Genomic DNA, 21,100 nt, shown 5'->3' with positions numbered 1-21,100 from the left:
TCCCTACTGTGTCAAACAGTATTATGAGCAGAATTTACGTCCTTAACAATTTATTGATAACATATGGTTACAATATTTAATTATATCCTTTCTATCTCTAACCCATATGATATTTTCAATCCCCCCTCCCTCCATTACTAGACTTCCACCGAAGTTATATATTTGAGTTCAATTATAAAGGTACCCCCCAACCAATCAAAGTTCAATGTCTTTCTCTTCTCATTCATACTAAAAAATTGTCCAATGTCTTTTTACGTTCCACTCTTGCTCTATATATCCTTTAAATCTCTTCCACTCATTTTTAAACACGTCTAAATCATAGTCTCTTAAAGTTCTTGTTAACTTATCCATCTCACTCCATGATAAAACTTTCACAATCCAATCCCATTTCTCTGGTATTTTTTCTTGCTTCCACAACTGCGTATACAGTGTCCTAGCAAAAAATTTAGACTAATATTCTTGGAAGCGAGCATGGCTCTTTGTCTTCAAACTGAGATTGAAACAGCCTTTTGCTGAAGATGGTTTGTTAGCCGCATTAAATCAGGATACCCACAGATCAATCTGGATGAAAGTCCTGGATGAAAAACTGATGAACGTTAGAATGCCGATTGATAATATTTTTGAGATGGGCAAAACCCCAAAGCATTTTCTCTAATCAGAAAGCGAATCCTTGAAATCAACCATGGTAGTCTGAACCCGAGAGCCCGCAGAGTAAGCTCACCCCCATTTTTTGGTCTCCCTTACCCAAAATCTTTTTTTTAAAACCTCATATGCACTTAGCATGCCTCATTACTGCAGAGTATTTTTGTTTGCAAGACAGAACATTATACCTACCATGGTTTTGCAAGGGAGATTTTTTAAATAGTTTCTACGCTGACAGAATCTGCTCTTGTGGCCTTAACAGGATTGAGGCATCCTTTCACGCTCTGCTAGAATGCAGATTTCTTGAGGTTACGAAGGATTCCTATAGTAAGCCTTTATTCAACCAACCTTCCCCCCCACCCCCACTTCGGAAACCCTGCCTCTTTTCCTCAGTGATAACGATCCTAAGATCACTCTAGTCATTGCGAAATTTGTCTCATGCCTTTGGCATTAAAAATAAGTGTCCTCTGCTGCTCAGGATTGGCGAATCCATGAGTTTTTCAGGGTACACGGAAAGGAAAGACTGCAGCCCACTGGGTTGACGCTTTCATTGAGCTATCCACCGTGACCCCAAGATCTTTTCCCCTCTCAGTCCCAGCAAGTTCAGACCCCATTAGTCTATACCTGAAGCTGGGATTTTTTGTCCCAGCGTGCACCACCTAACATTTACCAACACTGAACTTCATTTGCCACATTGTCACCCACTCACCCAGTCTGTGGAGGCCGTCTTGGAGGTCTTCCCTGCTAGCCGTCCTTTTCACCATTCGACTCCAGGTGCAGGATGGTCTGGCTCACCCCAGTGTTTGGGGGTAGCTTGATTAATGATTTCCTGGCTCATAGCCAGCAACGAGGATAGAAGATGCTTAGTTTTTAGCTGTGTGTTTTGTCTCGGAGTTTGGCTAAGTTTCACTGTGCAGGTTTGCATTCAAGACCCAGCGGATGGGAGCTTTGCCTGCTATTTCTGTAAGCTCCATCATTGCTTCTTACAATCTCCTTGTAAGCAAACCTAGATCTTGTATATCGTTTCCTTGGGATTTCTGCAGACTGGAAGCTCCTCACCAGAGCCTTAAACAAGCACCACTGATTCATTTCCCTCACTTACACCCTGCCCTTCTCACTCCCAGGGACCCATTGTGGCTTACATTATTCTCCTCTCCTCAATTTTATGCACACCACAACCCTATGAGGTAGACTGGGCTGGGAGCGTGTGAGTGGCCCAAGATTACTTAGCAAGCGAGCGTTTAAAATTCTAAAATCCTATGTCTCACCACCACCCCAGAAGCTCATGGAGGAAAACAGGAACATACAACTTGGCATTTTATGTGGGGTCCCCCCCACAATTCATGGGTAACTTTAGGTTACAGGGAACGAAAAAGGGGAACCTGGTGCTAAAACTGGCTTGTTTGTGAGCTTGTAACATGGGCAGAAAAATTTCTCGTGCAGAAGCTCTCATAACCAAAATCTCATGTTGTTAACGCTGGCGGCTGGCCCCAACACCCTGAACAGTTTCTGTGCCGATAGATCCAAGTGGGCAGTCGTGTTGGTCTGAAGCAGTTGAACAAAGCAGGAGTCCAGTGGCACCTTTAAGACCAACCAAGTTTTATTGAGAACGTAAGCTTTCGTGTGCTCTCTAAGAGCACTTCATCAGAAGAGGGGATCAGGTATTGAGAAAAAGATGTACAACAAGCCAGGACTGAAAGCAGAATAGGACACTAGGCAGGTAAGTCAATACCTGATCCCCTTGGTCTGATGAAGTGTGCTTAGAGAGCACATAAAAGCTGAAGTTCTCAATAAAACTTGGTTGGTCTTAAAGGTGACATTTGAGTCCTGCAATGTTCAGCTTCTCTGCCGGTAGATGGCAGGTGGCGACAAGTCGTCCTTCGCGCCTGCAGTTCTTACAGTCTCCATAAGAGGGGGTGGGCATTTTGGTGAAGCTTGGCACCGCGAGAGTCCGTTTCTTGTGCCAGAGTTCAGGCCATCTTTTCTGTCCAGCAGTAATCCCTCTAAACTGGGGCAAAAATGAGCAAAAATTCTACTGGCATCAAAGTTGTGAGCTACTGCATAGATTAGTTGGCTCTGGGGCCATTTTTCCTGAGCTAAGACAAAAAAAATGTGTGAGCCAGGCTAAAAACTGTGAGGTAGCTCACACTAACTCAGCTTAGAGGGAACACTGCCAGCGACTGCAGTCAATTTGCAGCAGCGGTGCTGTGGTTTGTTCCAATATGGGGCTGGGAGGCCGCCAACCAGGCCTCTGCAGCATGTGATTGCACTCAAAGGTAGCAATATGGTGTTTGTGGTTTTTCTTTAATCCTTATTGTCCATTGTAAGAGCCCCGTGGCGCAGAGTGGTAAAGCTTGCAGTACTGCAGTCGGAGCCCTCTGCTCACGGTTCAGGTAGCCGGCTCGAGGTTGACTCAGCCTTCCATCCTTCCGAGGTCAGTCAAATGAGTCCCAGCTTGCTGGGGGAGGAAGTGTAGATGACTGGGGAAGGCAATGGTAAACCACCCCGTAAAAAGTCTGCCGTGAAAACGTTGTGAAAGCAACGTCACCCCAGAGTTGGAAACGACTGGTACTTCCGCCTTTAACTTTTTTATTATCCATGATCTGTTCTAATATACTCTACTGCAGGGACTCTAATATACTGCCCATTATTTGTTTGAATATACTCTACTGCAGTAGAGTGAGGGACCATGTTCAGCCAAAAGACGGTCTAGAAGTCGGTTCACGAAATCGTGCCTCCCTTGTTTCAGGTCTCAGGCCAGGGATCAGGGCCCAGATCTCTTTGCAGCCTGCTTGGAGTTGGTTATGAAGCCTAGACAGTGTTTGTTCTTTAAAGTATACGTAAAGAAGCATTATTTATTTATTTCCCACCAAGTTTTGCTCATAGAAACCAAGGCAGTGCTGATGTGGGGGGGGGGAGTTAACACATCTACACCTGAAGCTACCTTCTGTCTCTCAAGGTCAGTCTTGTCTGCTTTGGCTGGCGCTGGTAGCAGCTCTCCAGGGCATTAGGTAGGCATCTTTCACATTGTCTCCTGTGCATGTACGTGCCTTAGGGTTGCCAGGTACTCACATTCTGCTGGTGGGAGGGAGGGATTCTGCATACAAACTCATGGCAGTAGGGCTTTTTTTTGTAGAAAAAGCCCAGCAGGGGCTCATTTGCATACTAGGCCACACCCCCTGATGCCAATCCAGCCGGAACTGTGTTCCTGTGCGTTCCTGCTCAAAAAAGCCCTGTATGGCAGTGACATCATCACATTGGTGACATCGCACAAGATGCTCTGGTTTGATGTCAAAACTCTACGGTCAACTTGCCCTTTCATGTGACAGCATCACATCTGTGATATCGCATGAGGACATTGCTGTTTGAGGGCGGGAAGGAGAGTGCGAAATTGGGAACCCCCGCTTCCACCTCAGGAGGTGGTGGTTTTTTGGAGGTTTTAAAACAGAGGATAGATGACCATCAGACAGCAATGCGGATCCTGTGGACCTAGAGGGAGGTATTTGCAAATTTTCTGCATTATACAAGGGGGTGAGACCAATGCTCCCTCTAAGCTGTGGAGTCTTGTAAGCAAAAATTCTTTGTGTGCTACTGGCATTAAAGATGCAAGCTAGTGCATAAATTAGTTTGCTTGGGGGCCATTTTTCCTGAGTTAGGACAAAAATGTGTAAGCCAGAGGCTAAAAAATTGTGAGCTAGCCCACACTAACTCAGCTTAGAGGGAACGCTGGGTAAGACTAGATGACCTGGAGGTTCCTTGCAACTCTGTGATTCTATTATTCCAAGGTGAGTGAGAAGCAGTGGTGGTTTGCCATGGCCTTCCTCTGCAGAGCCTTCCTTGGTGGTCTCCCTTCCAAGTACTGAGCCTGCTTAGCTTGCATGACTTGACGAAACCTGGCTGTACCATGTCGCCTTCTTTCCCATATCACCAACTACCTTTTTTAAAATGGAAATGTTAGGGACCGACCCTGGGACCTTCAGCATGCTGTTCAGCAAGCCTTCAGACCACACATGTCTTCAACTACCTTTCGGTATATCTTTTGGTATAGTTTAAATGGTCATTAGGACATAGAACCTGTTGTTAATTTATTTGAATCCCACCACTGGTTAAACCTACTTCTCAGTAGACTCGCTTAGGATAATTCCCAAAATGATCACGAGCTGCAGAACTGGATCGCAATGGCTGAAACCTCAGAACTTTTCAGCCTCAGAACTTTGTGAGTAAAGTCAGAAAAAGATGTACAACAAGCCAGCACTGGAAGCAGAATAGGACACTAGGCAGGTAAACCATCAGAATACAGGACTTGGATGGTAACTGGTTTGGGCAAACATCCCCTCCTCCTTAGGCAGTGGAAATAATTTCAGAACCAGATCCAATAAGGAGCTAGGGTCAGATCGTGCTTTGGGGAGGAGTTGAATAATTCGGAGGAAAGCTTTTTTAGACTTACAGCTTTAGCTCTGAATCTGCAGAAAACCCCAGTTCAAAACTGGTTTCAAGAAAACTGAGGCAACAGCGGAGTTGGCATCTATTTCACCTAAACAAATGTAGATGTTTCAGGAAGCTCTGATGCAAGACAGCGCTGAACCCATTATGTAATGTAAAAGGTGACTTTCCAATATGGAAAGAAGCAAGCTGTCAGTGTAAAAACAGCCTATAGCAGGGGGGCCAAACTGTGGCTCGGGAGCTAAATGTTGCTCTTTGACATATATTGTGTGGCTCTTGAACCCCGCAATGCCTTGTTGGAGAAGACATTTGTCTCTTTAAAAAACTTCTCCAAGCCAAGCCAGTTGGTAGCTTGGAAAAGGCATTTAAAGTTGCTTTCTTTGCACCTCTCCACCCATTTATTTGCCTGCCTTCCTGTCTTGCAGCTCTCCAACATCTGATGTTCATATCTTACAGCTCTCAAACATCTGAAATTCATATATGGCGGCTCTCTGACGTTTATTCTAAGTGGTTCTTATATTAAGCAAATTTGGCCACCCCTGCCCTATAGAAATAAAGCGCACGAGCCACTTAGGTGTTCTCAGAGATCGCCTGAATTTACAATCAACGGTTCCGCCCCCATCTGGAAAGACAACAGCTAACGACCCAATAGACCCTGAGATGCCGTTCCCCCGTCATTACCGCAGCCTTTTATCACCGCGCGCGCACGATCATCCTAAAGAAAAACGTTCAGGCATCCATCATAGGAGCCCGCCAGCCGTTGGGGGCTGGCGGGGTCCTGCCATTTCGAACGGGGCAGCGGGCCAATCAGAGCGGAGGATCCAGAGGCGGGGCGTTGGAACTGTTGCGTGGCGTCGGAGGCTGAGGGGTGACCGCGCGGGGGCTGTTGGGATGGCGGCCGGGGGAGACCGCGGGAGAGGCCTGGCCCTACTGGCCGTGCAGCAGCAGCTCCGAGCCGCCTACGGGATTAAGGTGAAGAGACGGGCGGCCAAGAGGAAGCCGACGACGACCTCGACCGGGGCCCAAGAGGTGAGTCGGGGACAAGCTGCGACGCGCGCTCCCGCCATAAACACGGATGAACATCTGGAGCTGCCTTGTGCTGAATCAGACCTTTGGTCCATCAAAGCCAGTCTTGTCTTCTCAGACTGGCAGCGGCTCTCCAGGTTCTCCAGCTGAGGTTTTTCACACCTACTTGCCTGGACCCTTTTTTGGAGATGCCAGGGATTGAACCTGGGACCTTCTGCTTCCCAAGCAGATGCTCTACCACTGAGCCACCGTCCCTCCTCTGTCTGTCTGTCTGTCTATCTCTACATCTGAAGCTGCCTTCTACTGAATCAGATCCTTGTTAGTTGGAGGTGCCGGGGATTGAACCTGGGACCTTCTGCTTACATATGAATGTATGTAGCTGCCTTCCACTGAATCAGACCCTCCTCGGTCCATCAAAGTCAGTCTTGTCTACTCAGACTGGCAGCGGCTCTCCAGGGTCTCAAGCTGAGGCTTTTCACACCTATTTGCCTGGACCCTTTTTTGGAGATGCCAGGGGTTGAACCTGGGACCTTCTGCTTCCCAAGCAGATGCTCTACCACGGAGCCACCATCCCTCCTCTGTCTGTCTGTCTGTCTAGCTATCTATCTCTACATCTGAAGGTGCCTTCTACTGAATCAGACCCTCCTGGGTCCATCAAAGTCAGTCTTGTCTACTCAGACTGGCAGCGGCTCTCCAGTGTCTCAAGCTGAGGTTTTTCACGCCTACTTGCCTGGACCCGTGTTAGTTGGAGATGCCGGGGATTGAACCTGGGACCTTCTGCTTACCAAGCAGATGCTATACCACTGAGCCACCATCCCTCCTCCCTTTATCTATCTGTCTGTCTGTCTGTCTAGCTATCTATCTCTAGATCTGAAGCTGCCTTCTACTGAATCAGACCCTCCTGGGTCCATCAAAGTCAGTCTTGTCTACTCAGACTGGCAGCGGCTCTCCAGGGTCTCAAGCTGAGGTTTTTCACGCCGATTTGCCTGGACCCTTGTTAGTTGGAGGTGTTGGGGAATTGAACTTGGGACCTTGTGCTTACATATGAATGTATGAAGCTGCCTTCTACTGAATCAGAATCAGACCCTCGGTCCATCAAAGTCTACTCAGACTGGCAGAGGCTCTTGGGGTCTCAAGCTGAGGTTTTTCACGCCTAATTGCCTGGACCCTTTTTAATTGGAGATGCCAGGGATTGAACCTGAGACCTTCTGCTTACCAAGCAGATGCTCTACCACTGAGCCACCGTCCCTCTCCAACATATATGAGCATATGAAACTGCCTTCTACTGAATCAGACCCTCCTGGGTCCATCAAAGTCAGTATTGTCCACTCAGACTGGCAGCGGCTCTCCAGGGTCTCCAGCTGAGGTTTTTCATGCCTACTTGCCTGGACCCTTTTTAGTTGGAGATGCTGGGGATTGAACCTGGGACCTTTTGTTTACATATGAACATACGAAGCTGCCTTCTACTGAATCAGACCCTCAGTCCATCTAAGACTGGCAGAGGCTTTCCAGGGTCTTGCTGAGGTTTTTCACGCCTATTTGCCTAGACCCTTCTTAGTTGGAGGGGCCAGGGATTGAACCTGGGACCTTTGCTTACCAAGCCAATGCTCTACCACTGAGCCACCGACCCTCCCCTTAGACATATGAAGCTGCCGTCTCAGACCCTCTTTGGTCATATGAAGCTGAATCAGACCCTCTTTGGTCCATCAAAGTCAGACTTGTCTCCTCAGACTGTCAGCGGCTCTTCCAGGGCCTCAAGCTGAGGTTTTTCAGGCTTACTTGCCTAGACCCTTTTTAATTGTTGATGCCAGGGATTGAACCTGGGACCTTCTGCTTACCAAGCAGATGCTCTACCACTGAGCCACTGTCCCTCTCACATATGAAGCTGCCTTCTACTGAATCAGACCGTTGGTCCATTAAAGACATTATTGTCTACTCAGACTGGCAGCGGCTCTGCAGGATCTCAAGCTGAGGTTCATGAAGTTCAGTCAGAGCAGGGGGAACTCCAAGATGGACTTGTGGGGAGAACCGGTCGCAGCCAGAGAAGGTGGCAGGTGAGAGATGGGCAGCCATGTATGGAGAAATTCTAGCTGATCTTTGTGGGCTCCTACTTGCATGACTGTCATAGTGGCTAATCCAGGGAGATAAATCTAGAGAAAGAAGAAGAAGAGACTGGTTTGATACCCTGCGCTTTACTACCCGAAGGAATCTCGGAGAGGCTTACGATCTCCTTTATATTTGATTCCCCACTGCTCCACATGCAGCTGCTGGAATGGCCTTGAGTCAGCCACAGCTCTCATAGGAGTTGTCCTGGAAAGGGCAGGTGCTGTAAGAGCTCTCTTAGCTCCACCCATCTCACAGGGTGTCTGTTGTAGGGGTAGAAGATATAGGAGATTGTGAGTCTGATTCAGAGAGAAGGGTGGGTTATAAATCTGCAGAGCTAGTTTGGCATAGTGGTTAAGTGTGCAGACTCTTATCCGGGAGAATTGGGTTTGATTCCCCACTCCTCCACTTGCACCTGCTAGCATGGCCTTGGGTCAGCCATAGCTCTGGCAGAGGTTGTCCTTGAAAGGGCAGCTGCTGTGAGAGCCCTCTCCAGCCCCACCCACCTCACAGGGTGTCTGTTGTAGGGGAGGAAGGTAAAGGAGATTGTGAGCCGCTCTAAGACTCTTCAGAGTGGAGGGCGGGATATAAATGCAATATCTTCTTTTCCTTCCTCTCCTCACAACAGACAACCAGTGAGGTAGTTGGGGATGAGTGAGCTGTTTTGAGAACTACTCTTGAAAAAGCAGCTATTTCAAGAACTGATTGACCCAAAGTCAAACCAGCAGCTGCATGTAGAGCAGTGGGGAATCAAACCCAGTTCTCTCAGATTAGAGTCCGTGCATTTAACCACTGCACCAAACTGGCTCTCACTACATCAAACTGGCTCTCAATAGCAGTGTTGTACATTGCCGATTATGTTTTAAAAGTGTACATATGCTCATGGAATGGAAAACATTGGTTAAATACACAGAATAAGTTTGTAGTATGTTTATGATAGATCAGAATTATGTACAGAAAGTGGTCTTATGTCAGGGAAGAAGCCATGTTCTTCACAACATAGTGCTCTTTAGTCAGGTACAGGAAATACGCTGAGAAAGGATTTGCCCACATGTGGGGTATTTTGAAATTACATAATTGCAGCGTTTGTGAGGCTACGCTAGGCTTGGTTACTTTGATTGCCGAGGTTACTGCATAACAGCCAATATACATCTTCAGGTTTCTAGCATGGCCTGATATATGCCTTTAAAGTTACACAGCTCAGGACATATGTGAAGAACAAGAAACTTTTGCCAGGAAGCTCGCAAGGCGACCTTTGCCTAGTCACGGTGTCTTTCCTTTTCAGGCTAACCAACGTACTTAACGGGGTGGTTGTGAGTAGGGACGTGCTAAAACAAATGAGACGATTGCCCATAGGAAACAATGGGAGAGGCTGGATTGCCCATTGGATATAATGGGAGGTTACTCTGATTAGATAAGACTAGCCTGCAGATAATGTTCTTAGCTATGCACAACATTTTATGTAATGAGGCAAACTGTTTCTTGTGAAACTTGCGTCATAATAAGCCACTTAGTGTCTAAAGCCACAAGAGCCTTGGGAGGTTAATATTTAGAAATTTCCCATCTAAAATATAAAAAGGATTATATGCAAATAATTGAGAATCTTAAAATACAAATGTAACAGGCATTCACATAATAGAGATGATGATTTAGGGCAGGCCTGGCCAAACTGTGGCTTGGGAAACCATATGTGGCTCTTTCACACACATTGTGTGGCTCTCGAAGCCCCCCCATTGGCCCCGTCAGCTGACCTGGAAAAGGCATTTCTCTCACTTCTCCAGGCCAAGCCAGCAGCCGCTTGGAGAATGCACTTAAAGTTAAAGATGCTTTCTTTCCAACTCTCCCATTCTCTCCCCCCCCATCTATTTACTCGCCTGCCTTCCTGCTCTCAAATGTCTGATGTTCATGTCCTGTGGCTCTCAAACATCTGTGTGGTTTATTCTGTGTGGTTCTTATGTTAAGCAAGTTTGGCCATCTCTAATTTAGGGTGTCTTATTGCAGTCTAAAATGCATAGTTTGGCTGTAGTTCAAATCCAGTAGCTGTGCAACTTCATACAGATTTTGGATTAGATCCTATGGGAGGGGAAAATGGGGGGGGGGAGAGAGGGTTTCTTTGAACATTTTTTTCAGTTCTTCCACTAGAAAAAAATAGAAACAATTGGGAAAGGGGGGAGGGGGACACCTATCAGCTTTGTGCAGGGAGGCCTTTATGTGTTTCTCTTTTGGTGAGTTTTTTCACACTCTAAATGTGTAGCAATTAAATGTATAGAAATTAAGGCAACCTTAACACCTCTCTTGAAATATTTTCTCATTGGGTGAGAGAACCTTGTCTTATAAAGCATTTCACAAACAGTCTGAGGACTTTCTCAGTTTTTACAAGGAAAAATTAGGAAATTTGGGGGGCTGCTAATCAAAATCCTCTCATACTGTAAACAAATGCAGTACTTTTATTTAAATTACACAAATATGCCAAATAGCACATTTTTTACACTATGCGTATAGGCTGCATTTTAGGCTGGTAATTCCGTAAATATAGTTTATATGTTTAAAACATTTTTATGCCGCCTTCCCACCCGATGAGAGTCCGCAAGGTGGCAAACAAGAGAAACATTAAAACTTTTAAACAATAATAGTTAAAATTACAGAATTCAATTAAACCTCATAAGCAGCACTATAAGGAGCCGTCACCCACTGTTGGTGGTGTGCCAGATGAAACAAAAAAGATAACGATAGAGACAGATGAATCCCTTTGGGGAGGAAGCTCCAATGTCTTGGTGCCATGAGGGAGAAGGCCCTTTCTTGAATTACCACGCGCCTAACTTCAGGCAACTTTTGTTTGAAAGGAAAGTAAGTATTGCCTATTTTTTTTTTTTTCTCAAACTTTGCTTTTATTATGGGGGTAGGGGAGCTTCCCCCAGTGGTTTCTACGGAAACCTTTACCTCTCAAAATCCTTCCTCTCCTTTCAACAAACGAACCTTCTACCGGCAGAGTGGTAGTGTCCAACCGCGAGTAAGGGATTTGTAAATTGCCATTAGGATTTTATGATTGGATAATACTGATCCACATTTTCAGAATGTTAATGTTTATTTTAAATTAAAAGGGTTCGTTGTTGCTCAATAGATCTAGCTTTCATCCTGTTCCCTTGCTATGCTGTTGATTGAAAAGAAGTTTGTTTTTGCAGGCGCTGTTTAAATGCTGTGTTATTTCTTTAGGGCAAAATATTTGGAATAGCTCTTCTGGAATTGCCGCAGCAAATTGTCCCTGAATATGGAAGTGTACCTTGGTAAGTAATACCTGTAATGTATTCAAGTTGCATGTAGAATTTTTGCAGAGACATTTTGTTTAATTTTAGATCATATTGGATTGAATTTATATCCCGACCTATTCTCTGAATCTCAGAGTCTCAGAGCAGTCACAATCTCCTTTACCCCCCCCCCCCACCATACACAACAGACACCCTGTGAGGTAGGTGAGGCTAAGAGAGCTCTTACAGCAGCTGCCCTTTCAAGGACAACTCCTGCAAGAGCTATGGCTGACCCAACCATTCCAGCAGCTGCAAGTGGAGAAGTGGGAAATCAAACCTGGTTCTCCCAGATAAGAGTCTGTGCACTTAATCAGTACACCAGACTGCAGAAAAACATAACTATAGTTATTGGGAACATTCCAATTACCTGGGGAAGAATCCTGCTCCCACTCCCTAAATGTAAAATGATTGTCAAATTAAGATTCTTTTGGTTCTTGTTCATCTTCAGCCTCTTACTAGGAAAAAGGAAACTGCAAGCCTGTTGATCGGGAGTTGGGATATGGTTCTCTTGCCTGGCAATGCAGTATAAAATAAAACTGCTGCTGCAGTTGTGTAACACAATGGAAGTGTTGGTGGGGGTGGGGGGGGAAAGACATTTCAAATGTAGTATTTCATTTAAGCTTAAGACCTCTAGTCAAACAAGATAAATAAAAATAAGTAAGTTTCAAAATATAGCATTTGGTTATTCAGAATACATTGGGTAATGACTGCTCACTAGGAAGTATAATAGTGTGAGTTATCAGTTTGGATACAACAGTTTTATGCAGTAATTGAATTCTAAACGTCAAACACTTTTTGTTCAGCTTTTTAATTGAAGCTTGCAAACACTTAGAAGAACACATTCATACAGAAGGCCTCTTCCGAAAATCTGGATCATTTGTTCGTTTAAAAGCACTGAAGGTACTGCTCTTTTCTTTCTTTCCAGCTCATGTTTTTATTGTGTGATTAAAGCCTTCACAGTTAACATAGCTGTGACAGATTGTTCATGGAAAGCAGATTTTAAAATGCTGGTCATTCAGGGAGGTAAGGGGTTAATCTTCCCTGGAGTGGAGAGCTTGTTTGACAGGCTGCTCTACATGCTTTCTGATTGGCCAGCGTTAGCCAGGAAAAAGTATATGATCAGCTGTGTACTGGGAAAAAAAAGGTTTTTAGTTAGGAGTCAGTAAGCCAGTGAGTTGGCTTCTGACAGAGAAAGAGACGGCTGGCTTCAGTGGTTTGGCAGGATTAGCCAGACAAGTTTTTATTTCCTCCCCTCAGAACAGAGACTCCTTTATCCTAACTGAATAAGAACTACTCCGGGGGAGAATTTGGATTCTAGGGCCACACGACAAACTGCTTTACACAGACAACACTACTGGAAGATAGATTTGGGAAGGGTGACTGGGTTGTTCGGCTGTAACTCCCAATCAAGTCAAACAGAAAAGGGTTATTCTCTTTTGAAAGTTATACAGTCTCAAGTGCCATCTCCAAGGGTTTAAGACAAGAGGGCTCCTGGTTTTCCCTCAAGTTCCCGTGCTTGGTCAAAAGCCAAACGAAAAGGGTGGGACAGTCAAGTCTTTTATGTCAAAGAAGAAACACGAACTACTGAGGGGCAGCTCAGAGACAGAAGGAAACTACATTTTGGTGGGAAATATCTGCTTGGGAGTTGGGAAGCAACGGGTCTGTCATAATAGCCTATTGAGATATTCCTTCAAGATGAGATCTTCCTTCAGAATTCTACAAAGCTTTGTCTCAAAGCGTGATGCTTTTCTAAAAATTTGTGTTTTCTTTTATATGGCTTTGGTTTACCGTGACTGTATAAATTTTTTTTTTTTTAGAATCAACTTGATCATGGTGAAAACTGCCTGTCCACTGCCCAGCCCTGTGATGTTGCAGGACTTCTCAAGCAGTTCTTTCGAGAATTGCCTGAGCCCGTCTTCCCGAATGATCTCCAGGAAGCTCTTCTCAAGGCCCAGCAACTAGGCAGGGAGGAGAAGAACTCGGCTACTCTGCTGCTTTCCTGCCTTATGGATGACAGAATGGTTGATCCCCTGAGATATTTTTTCAGCTTTCTCAAAAAAGTGTCCCTGAGGTAAGCAGAGAATGATTTACCCAGCTGACTGCAAACATGACATGATGATTTCACCTCCCTTCCCCTCGCAGTGCTTTGTGACTTCTGGTAAAATGATGCCAGGAGTTAGAGGATGGAAAGCTGTGTGTCACCTCCCTCTTGCACTTTTACACAACAAAAAACAATTAGAGGGGAAAATAAAGTAGCTGAGTCAACATATTGTCCTCTCTTCCATTTATTCTCACTCCTGAGTATTGTGGGCTGTGAGTCCTTCCCGTGCTTCAAACCAGACCTCTTCCACACTTCATCCCCTTGCATAGGGTGGATGCAGCATTCCAACAGACACACTGAGGTTAGCTTCTGAAAATTTTTATGCCTTTTAATTAGAGTATAATATTTAACTCTTTAGCAGAGGCCACTGGGGGAAAAAGTATGTGTCAGATAAGCTATTGCAGTCTTTACATTTTTTTAAATATATACTAAAATCCTTCACCGTAAGGTTTATAAGCCTTTGAAAATGTTTCAAGAACTATAATTATGGAATGCACAAGGAGGCTCATTTATAAACTCTGTAAATAAATATATTTGAAAAAGTTTCAAGAACTATAAAGCTTAATTCAAGATAATTCGCTGCTTTTCTTAACTAATAACCTGTAGGAAAGGAAAATAAAATATAATAGTTGTTACAACTTCTTTAATTCAGCAAACTGCTTCAGCTCATTCTTAAGCAATAGTGATAAAGCTATTCTGAAATTCTTAGAAGAAATGTCATTAGGGAAATGTTTTAACAGAAATGCTGTATCTTTTCAATACCATCTTATAGCATTGTTATACAATCTATGCTATCTTCCTTTTTTCAGACAAATACATCATTTATTTATTTTTTTCATAATAATTTTTTATTTTATTTGTACCATTAACAATAACATTGGTAGACCAACTTCATCAACTTATTATCAATATTAGTATGTACATAGTATTTACATAAGTAAAGTTGACTAAACTGCCCTGAGGAGGATGTCTGAGGCTTCTGTCTTAACTTAAATGCAAAAAGTATTTGATTATAAATCATTACATAAGTATGTATCTATTCTATGAAAATGAGAACAACAGCAAAATCATTGCTGCAGCAAATCATTTTTAAATGTTGTCAATATTGATACCTTCTTTCTTCTGATACCATTCATAAAACTTTCCCCAGTTTCTAATAGCTTCATCTTTGGACTCTCCTTTTAACATGTTTGAGAGTACGTCCATTTCGGCAGCGTCCAAAACTTTTTCAATAACTTCACTCAAGTCCGGGCAGCTCTCTTGACGCCAGTGTTTAGCATACACTATCCTCGCCACGGTTATAATGTAAATCATCATATGTTCATCTGCTTGTGGAACTGTGTTCTTAATAAATGATAATAACATCACTTCTGGCTCAAAGATTAAGTCTCTAACTAATATTTCTTTTATCATACAATGTACCTTTTTCCAGAAAGTTCTAGCCACTTTACAATTCCACCACATATGATAAAATGAACCAATGTCTACTTTACATTTCCAACATACAGGTGACATTGAATGGTTAAATTTAGCTAATTGCACAGGCGTGAGATACCATCTATGGAATAGTTTAAAAAAATTTTCCCTGTAGTTAATTGGCTTTATTACTTTGTAGTTCTTTTTCCAAAAATTGGACCATTGTTCTAAGCTGATATTACGTTGTAGATTTTGAGACCATTTCACCATAGAATTTTTGACCACTTCGTCCTCTAATTTAATTTGCAAAATATAATTATAAACTTTCTTAATTATTTTCTCCTCTTCTCTTAATAGCAGTTTGTCAAAATCGAAATTTGTTTTTGTAAATCCTTTCACCTTGTCTAAATTATATTTTGTTATTACTTGATTTCTGGTCCACCAATCCATACTTATCCCCCTAGAGTCAAGATCTTCTTTTCCTCTCAGATTATCTTTTTCATCCAGAATATCCTGATACCTAATTATCTTTTTTGAGTTAAACAATTGAGGCAGAATTGAAGCCTCTTCGGGAGATATCCATCTTGGTGTCTTAACATAAATCAGTCTTCTAATTTTTAGCCAAACCTCGTAAATAGTTTTACGGATCAAATGATTTTTAAAATATTTCTGCCCTTTTTGCACATACCATAGATTAGCATGCCATCCCGATTGCAAATCTGAGCCTTCTAAGGCTAATATACGCGTATTCTCCAACCGAATCCATTCTTTTAGCCAAAGTGTAACACACGCAACATGGTATGTTTCCCAATCTGGGAGTCCCAATCCGCCCATATCCTTTTTATCTTTTAGCGTTTTCCATTTTACCCGAGGTCGATTACCTTGCCAAATAAAGGCTCTTACTAGTTGATCTATTTTGGTGAAGAAGGGTTTCCTTACCCCAAAACCAATCATTTGGAACAGAAACATGACTTTAGGAAGAACCATCATCTTAATTAATGCTATTCTTCCCATAAAAGACAATTTCATGTTCACCCATTTTTTTAAAGAAGAGTCAATTTCCTTTAAAAGAGGTACATAATTGTTGTCATATAAGTTGCTACACTTATTGGAGAAAGTTATCCCCAAGTATTTTATTTTTACTTCATTACTGAATCCTGTTAATCTTTCAAGCTCTCTTACCTCTTGTGGGGAGATATTTTTATTAAGCATTTTAGATTTTTGCTTATTTATTCTTAGACCCGCAACTTGTCCGTAGTCTTCTAATTCTTTTACAATCTCCTCCACGGATTCTCTATCATTTTGTGATATTAGTACCAAATCATCGGCATATGCTAAAATCTTATACGACTCTTTCTTAATTTCTAATCCTTTAATTTTGCTGTTGGCCCTGATTAAGTAGTTTAGAATTTCCAATAGTAAGATAAAAAGCAACGGAGAAAGTGGGCATCCTTGTCTTGTACCTTTATGTATCTTTACCTCTTTTGTTAGATCACCATTGATAATAAATCTAGCTGCTTGTTCTGTATACAAGGCTTGTATATTCTTAATAAAGATCTCACCAAAACTCATCTCTCCCAATACTCTGATCATAAAATCCCAATTGACATTATCGAATGCCTTCTCGGCATCGATAAACAGGAGAATCATTTGTTTTTCTCTATGTAGATCGTAATATTCTAATATATTAGATATAATCCTAATGTTCGTTCGTATATATCTTTTCGGGAGGAATCCGGCCTGGTCAGAGTGAACTAAGTTTCCCAGAATTTTCTTAAGTCTATTCGCTAAAATAGAAGTATAAATCTTATAATCTATGTTTAATAGAGAGATCGGGTGGTAATTCTTAATATCCTCTAAATCTTTTGATGTTTTGGGGATAAGTGATACATTTGCCCTTTTCCAAGACTCCAGAATTACCTGAGTTTTCCAAATCTCCTCAATCAGGTTTTTATACTGCGTTATAACATCTTCTCTAAAGCATATGTAATATTCAGCTGGCAACCCGTCCGGTCCCGCTGCCTTATTCTTTTTTAATCTAGCCCATACTTCTTCAATTTCATCAATTGTAATTGGATTTGCTAGACTACTCCTTTGTTCTTCCGTTAAGTTCTGCATCATTTTTTTCTCTTTAAAGTAAGCTTCTATCTTATCGGGATTTACCTCATCTTTACTATATAATTGAGAATAGAAATCCCATATTATTTTTTTCTTTTCTTCTGTTGCTGCTTTCTGACTACCATCTTTATCTTTCAAGACCCTTATTATTTTCTTTTCTTTTTCTTTTCTTATCTTGTATGTCAGCCATTTACCTGGCTTATTTGCATTTTCAAAAAATTGGGATCTAGTATACTGAATCTTCTTTTTCATCTCATCCAAGAATATTAATATTATGTTGCACTAACTTCATTTCAGCTTTAATTTGCTGAACCGAAGGTTTCTCTTTTAAACAACTCTCTTTCTGTCTGAGCAATTCAGTTAAATTTGTTAAGGCTTTATTCTCTTCCCGTTTTTTAAAAGCGTTAAAACTTATTGCTAGCCCTCTCATATACGCTTTACTTGTTTCCCATAGTAACCTGTGGGAGATCTCTTTCTGCGAGTTAATCCGGAAAAAAACCCTCATCTCCTCCTTAATAAATTTCACAAATTGTTTATCCTCTAAAAGCTTTATATTTAACCTCCATCCTGGTCTTTTCTTAACATTTTTTAGGGAAATCATAATCGGATTATGATCCGCTATTGTGCTCGGTAATATTTCTATATCTTCCAGTATCTTAATTAATCCGGCTGTCACCCAAACCATGTCGATGCGAGACCAGGAACTATGTCTCCCTGAAAAGAACGTAAAATCACTTTTGTTTGGGTACATGGCTCGCCATGGATCTACAAACGTATACTCATCTACCATCCTAAAAAAAATGTCTGGTAGTGTATTACTACCTGACTTTTTCCTACCTTTTTTATGACTTGTGGAGCTTCTGTCTTGAATGGGACAAGTGACCGCATTAAAATCTCCTAATAAACAGATCTCATCATAATTGTATGCACTGATCTTTGTATATAAATCCCGGTAAAATTGATTCTGTTTAACATTAGGTGCATAAATGTTAACTAACAAAAATTTTGCTGTTTCCATAATTATCTCTATACCTTGCATCCTTGCATCCTCTGTTTGAAAAATCAATTTAGCTTGCAATCGCTCATTAACATAGGTCACCAAACCCCTTTTTTTTTTCCCCAACTCTGAGGTCGCAAACATTTTGCCTAACTTCTTATTAAAAAGATATGCCTCATCCCGTTTTCTTAAGTGAGTCTCTTGCAAGCATATAATATCCAAATTTAGTTTCTTTAATTGATGAGAAACACGTTTCCTTTTTTGAGGCGAATTCAAACCATTTACATTCTGAGACAAAATCCTTAAACTATTCGCCATTTAAGAGTCTAAACAGTATCTTGATCTTCCTTAAAAGTTCTTCTTTTTCTTTTGAGCTCTTGTCTCTCTCTGCAATCGCTCTTGAGCTTGTTCAATTTCACTATCAATCTTTTCTTCTTGTAGCCGGTGGTCTGCTAACTCAGCTGGGTCTGATTGCCTTCCTAAACTTAAGTTTCCTTTGGAACTCCTTCTATCTACTTTCTTCTCCCACGTTCTAGTTTGATTGAGTATAAAATCCTCTGCCTTCTCTAGGGAGTCAATCTTATATCTTACACCACCATATGTAAACAGCACCCCCTCCGGGATCAAATACATCATGATCATATGACTTTTGCATGTAAAGCACTATCCTTTCGCAAGAGAAGGCAGGCATTGGCGTTTTGTTTGCTTGCCTGTGGGGACCTCCACAAAAAGACCGTATCTAATCTCACTCAATTGGTTTTCTTCGGCCTCTTGACTAATGAAGAAATCTACCCTTTGCTTTCCTCTTAAGGATGAAATTGCTCAAGTCCTTATCGCCAGACTCCTCCATAATACCAAATAATTCACTCTCATTCCCGCCTCCTTATGTAGGGGAGAGTATAATTCCTCCCATTTCACTCTTACTGTCCCTTCACTGGTACTTCTGAATTCCAACAACCCACCAGCAGATGTTAAAGCATCTATCTTCCCTAATCTCATCTTCACAATTGAGGAACACTTAGGAGGCTTTCATCATGCTCTCCTTATTTGATTCAGAAATGCCACTGAAGTCTATGGCTGTGGGGAAGGTGAGCAAGGTGATGCTCCAGCTGTGCCAAGTCTAATCCTTTGTTCGCTTCAGGAACTTTAGCCGGGATCTCTGTTCATTTTACTCCTTGTTGAAGCTGTTGGTAATCTGGAGAAAACAGTACTTCTTTAAAAGACAGATGCAAAAAGAGCAGTCTATTGTTGTGTTTCTTAATTAACCTGAAAAACAAGAGGGGTGAAGTGTAATGTTGGTGACTGGGACTCAGGCCAGTAGAAAATGCAGTATAATGAGATTGCAGATTGAAAGCATGAAACTTCTGAAGTTACTTATCTGTGATTTCAGAGCCGCTGAGAACAAAATGGACAGCAGTAACTTGGCAGTGATTTTTGCTCCGAATCTCTTGCAGTCAAGTGATGCTGACAAAATGTCGGCTCACACAGACAAAAAACTTCGATCGCAGGCAGCAGTTGTGCAGACACTTATTGACCATGCAGAAGAAATAGGTAAAGTGATAACATTTGTCAATGCGATCTGAAGCTTTTATGTAGTCGTATTTTTTTTTATATAACGTACACATTAACGGTTCCCTAATTTAGGACACATACCAAAGTTTATCCTGGAAAAGATACCTGCTATGCTTGGCATTGATGATTCTGTCTCAACGCCTTCATTACAAGATTATGAAGAAAGTGAAAGTGAAACTTCTGGGGAACAACACAAGAGACGGAGAAGACGGAGCATAGGAGGTAGGCAGATGGCCCCTCTAAAATTGCTTGTTCCAATTTAAACCCTTCTTTCATCAATTTGATATTGATTGATAGGACTGCACAGTGGCGTATTGGCAATAAGACTGTTTGGTTCTAATAAGTTTCTTGTATGTGTTTTGGCCTTTTGAAATGGGTTGGTGAATTGAACTTACAGGTATGTATTTACAATGCAGTTCTATGTGTGTTTACTTGAAAGTAAACCCTAGTGTGACCATGCTCATTGGTGCGTAGGATTATCTTTGGGTTATAGTGGATAATAGCTTGGTCTCACCCCCAGAATGCTCTCTCAGTAATTTTTATCAGATTCAGTTAGAGATAGTGGGCTAAGACAAACCATCCAAATAGTTTTAGGTGTTTCTGTGTGGTTTTCAAGCAACTCTAAACCAGTGATCATTCTGTCTTTTTAAGGCAGCACATTTTCAAGCTAATTCTGAACTTAGTGATCGAATGTATCTTGGTAAGGGTTGATTTGCTCAGTTTTTTGGTCTGTCTTCAGGCTTCTAGTACAATATAAGTAGTAAGCCATAGGTCTTGAAAAAGAAGAAGATATTGTATTTATATCCCACCCTCCACTCCAAATATCTCAGAGTGGCTCACAATCTCCTTTACCTCCCCCCCCCGTGAGGTGGGTGGGGCAGAGAGGGCTCTCACATCAGCTGACCTTTCAAGGACAGCTCTGCGAAAGCCATGGCTGACCCAAGGCCATTCCAGCAGCTGCAAGTGGAGGAGTGGAGAATCAAACTCGGTTCTCCCAGATAAGAGTCCGTGCACTTAACCACTACACCAAACTGGCTGCAACTATTATTCTCACTCGATCAAATGTAATATGTCATCTGTAGGGTGCTATGTCCATATCTAACCAATGTGAGTACAAAAAATGGTATTGATTGAATTCCAAGATTTTGGTAAACTAGTTAGATGCACATTTTTCTTTATAACAGGCATTACTTGTTAGAAGTAGTAGGGAGACATTTATGGAGTTACAGACTATCAGTAAGAGTGCTGAACATGTGTGATTTTTATTTTTTTTTAATATGTGGAAAATTATAAAATGAATCCAGGGGTGCTGTTCTGCCAGTAGAATGGTACTTATAGTAGCAGAATGACACTTCCACTGGCATTCCACTTGCTGAT

The 21,100-nt window shown here is 42.1% G+C and overlaps 1 protein-coding gene across 3 annotated transcripts in view; it reads left to right on the top strand.

Moving 5' to 3' along the window:
* The first annotated feature begins 5,969 nt into the window (after positions 1-5,969).
* Positions 5,970-21,100, top strand: part of LOC132587061 (rho GTPase-activating protein 11A-like) — a 32,327-nt gene continuing 17,196 nt past the window's right edge. For all 3 annotated transcript variants that reach the window (XM_060259260.1, XM_060259258.1, XM_060259257.1), the window contains exons 1-6: positions 5,970-6,114; positions 11,428-11,498; positions 12,323-12,419; positions 13,337-13,590; positions 19,542-19,702; positions 19,796-19,945. In XM_060259260.1, the coding sequence (XP_060115243.1) occupies positions 5,977-6,114; positions 11,428-11,498; positions 12,323-12,419; positions 13,337-13,590; positions 19,542-19,702; positions 19,796-19,945 (871 nt within the window). In that variant the 5' untranslated portion in view covers positions 5,970-5,976. The remainder of the gene's footprint in view (positions 6,115-11,427; positions 11,499-12,322; positions 12,420-13,336; positions 13,591-19,541; positions 19,703-19,795; positions 19,946-21,100) is intronic.

This window comes from Heteronotia binoei, chromosome 18, assembly GCF_032191835.1.
Source record: "Heteronotia binoei isolate CCM8104 ecotype False Entrance Well chromosome 18, APGP_CSIRO_Hbin_v1, whole genome shotgun sequence".
Lineage (NCBI taxonomy): Eukaryota > Metazoa > Chordata > Lepidosauria > Squamata > Gekkonidae > Heteronotia > Heteronotia binoei.
The sequence above is the reverse complement of the archived record's forward strand: the minus strand, read 5'-3'. Positions and strand labels throughout refer to the sequence as shown.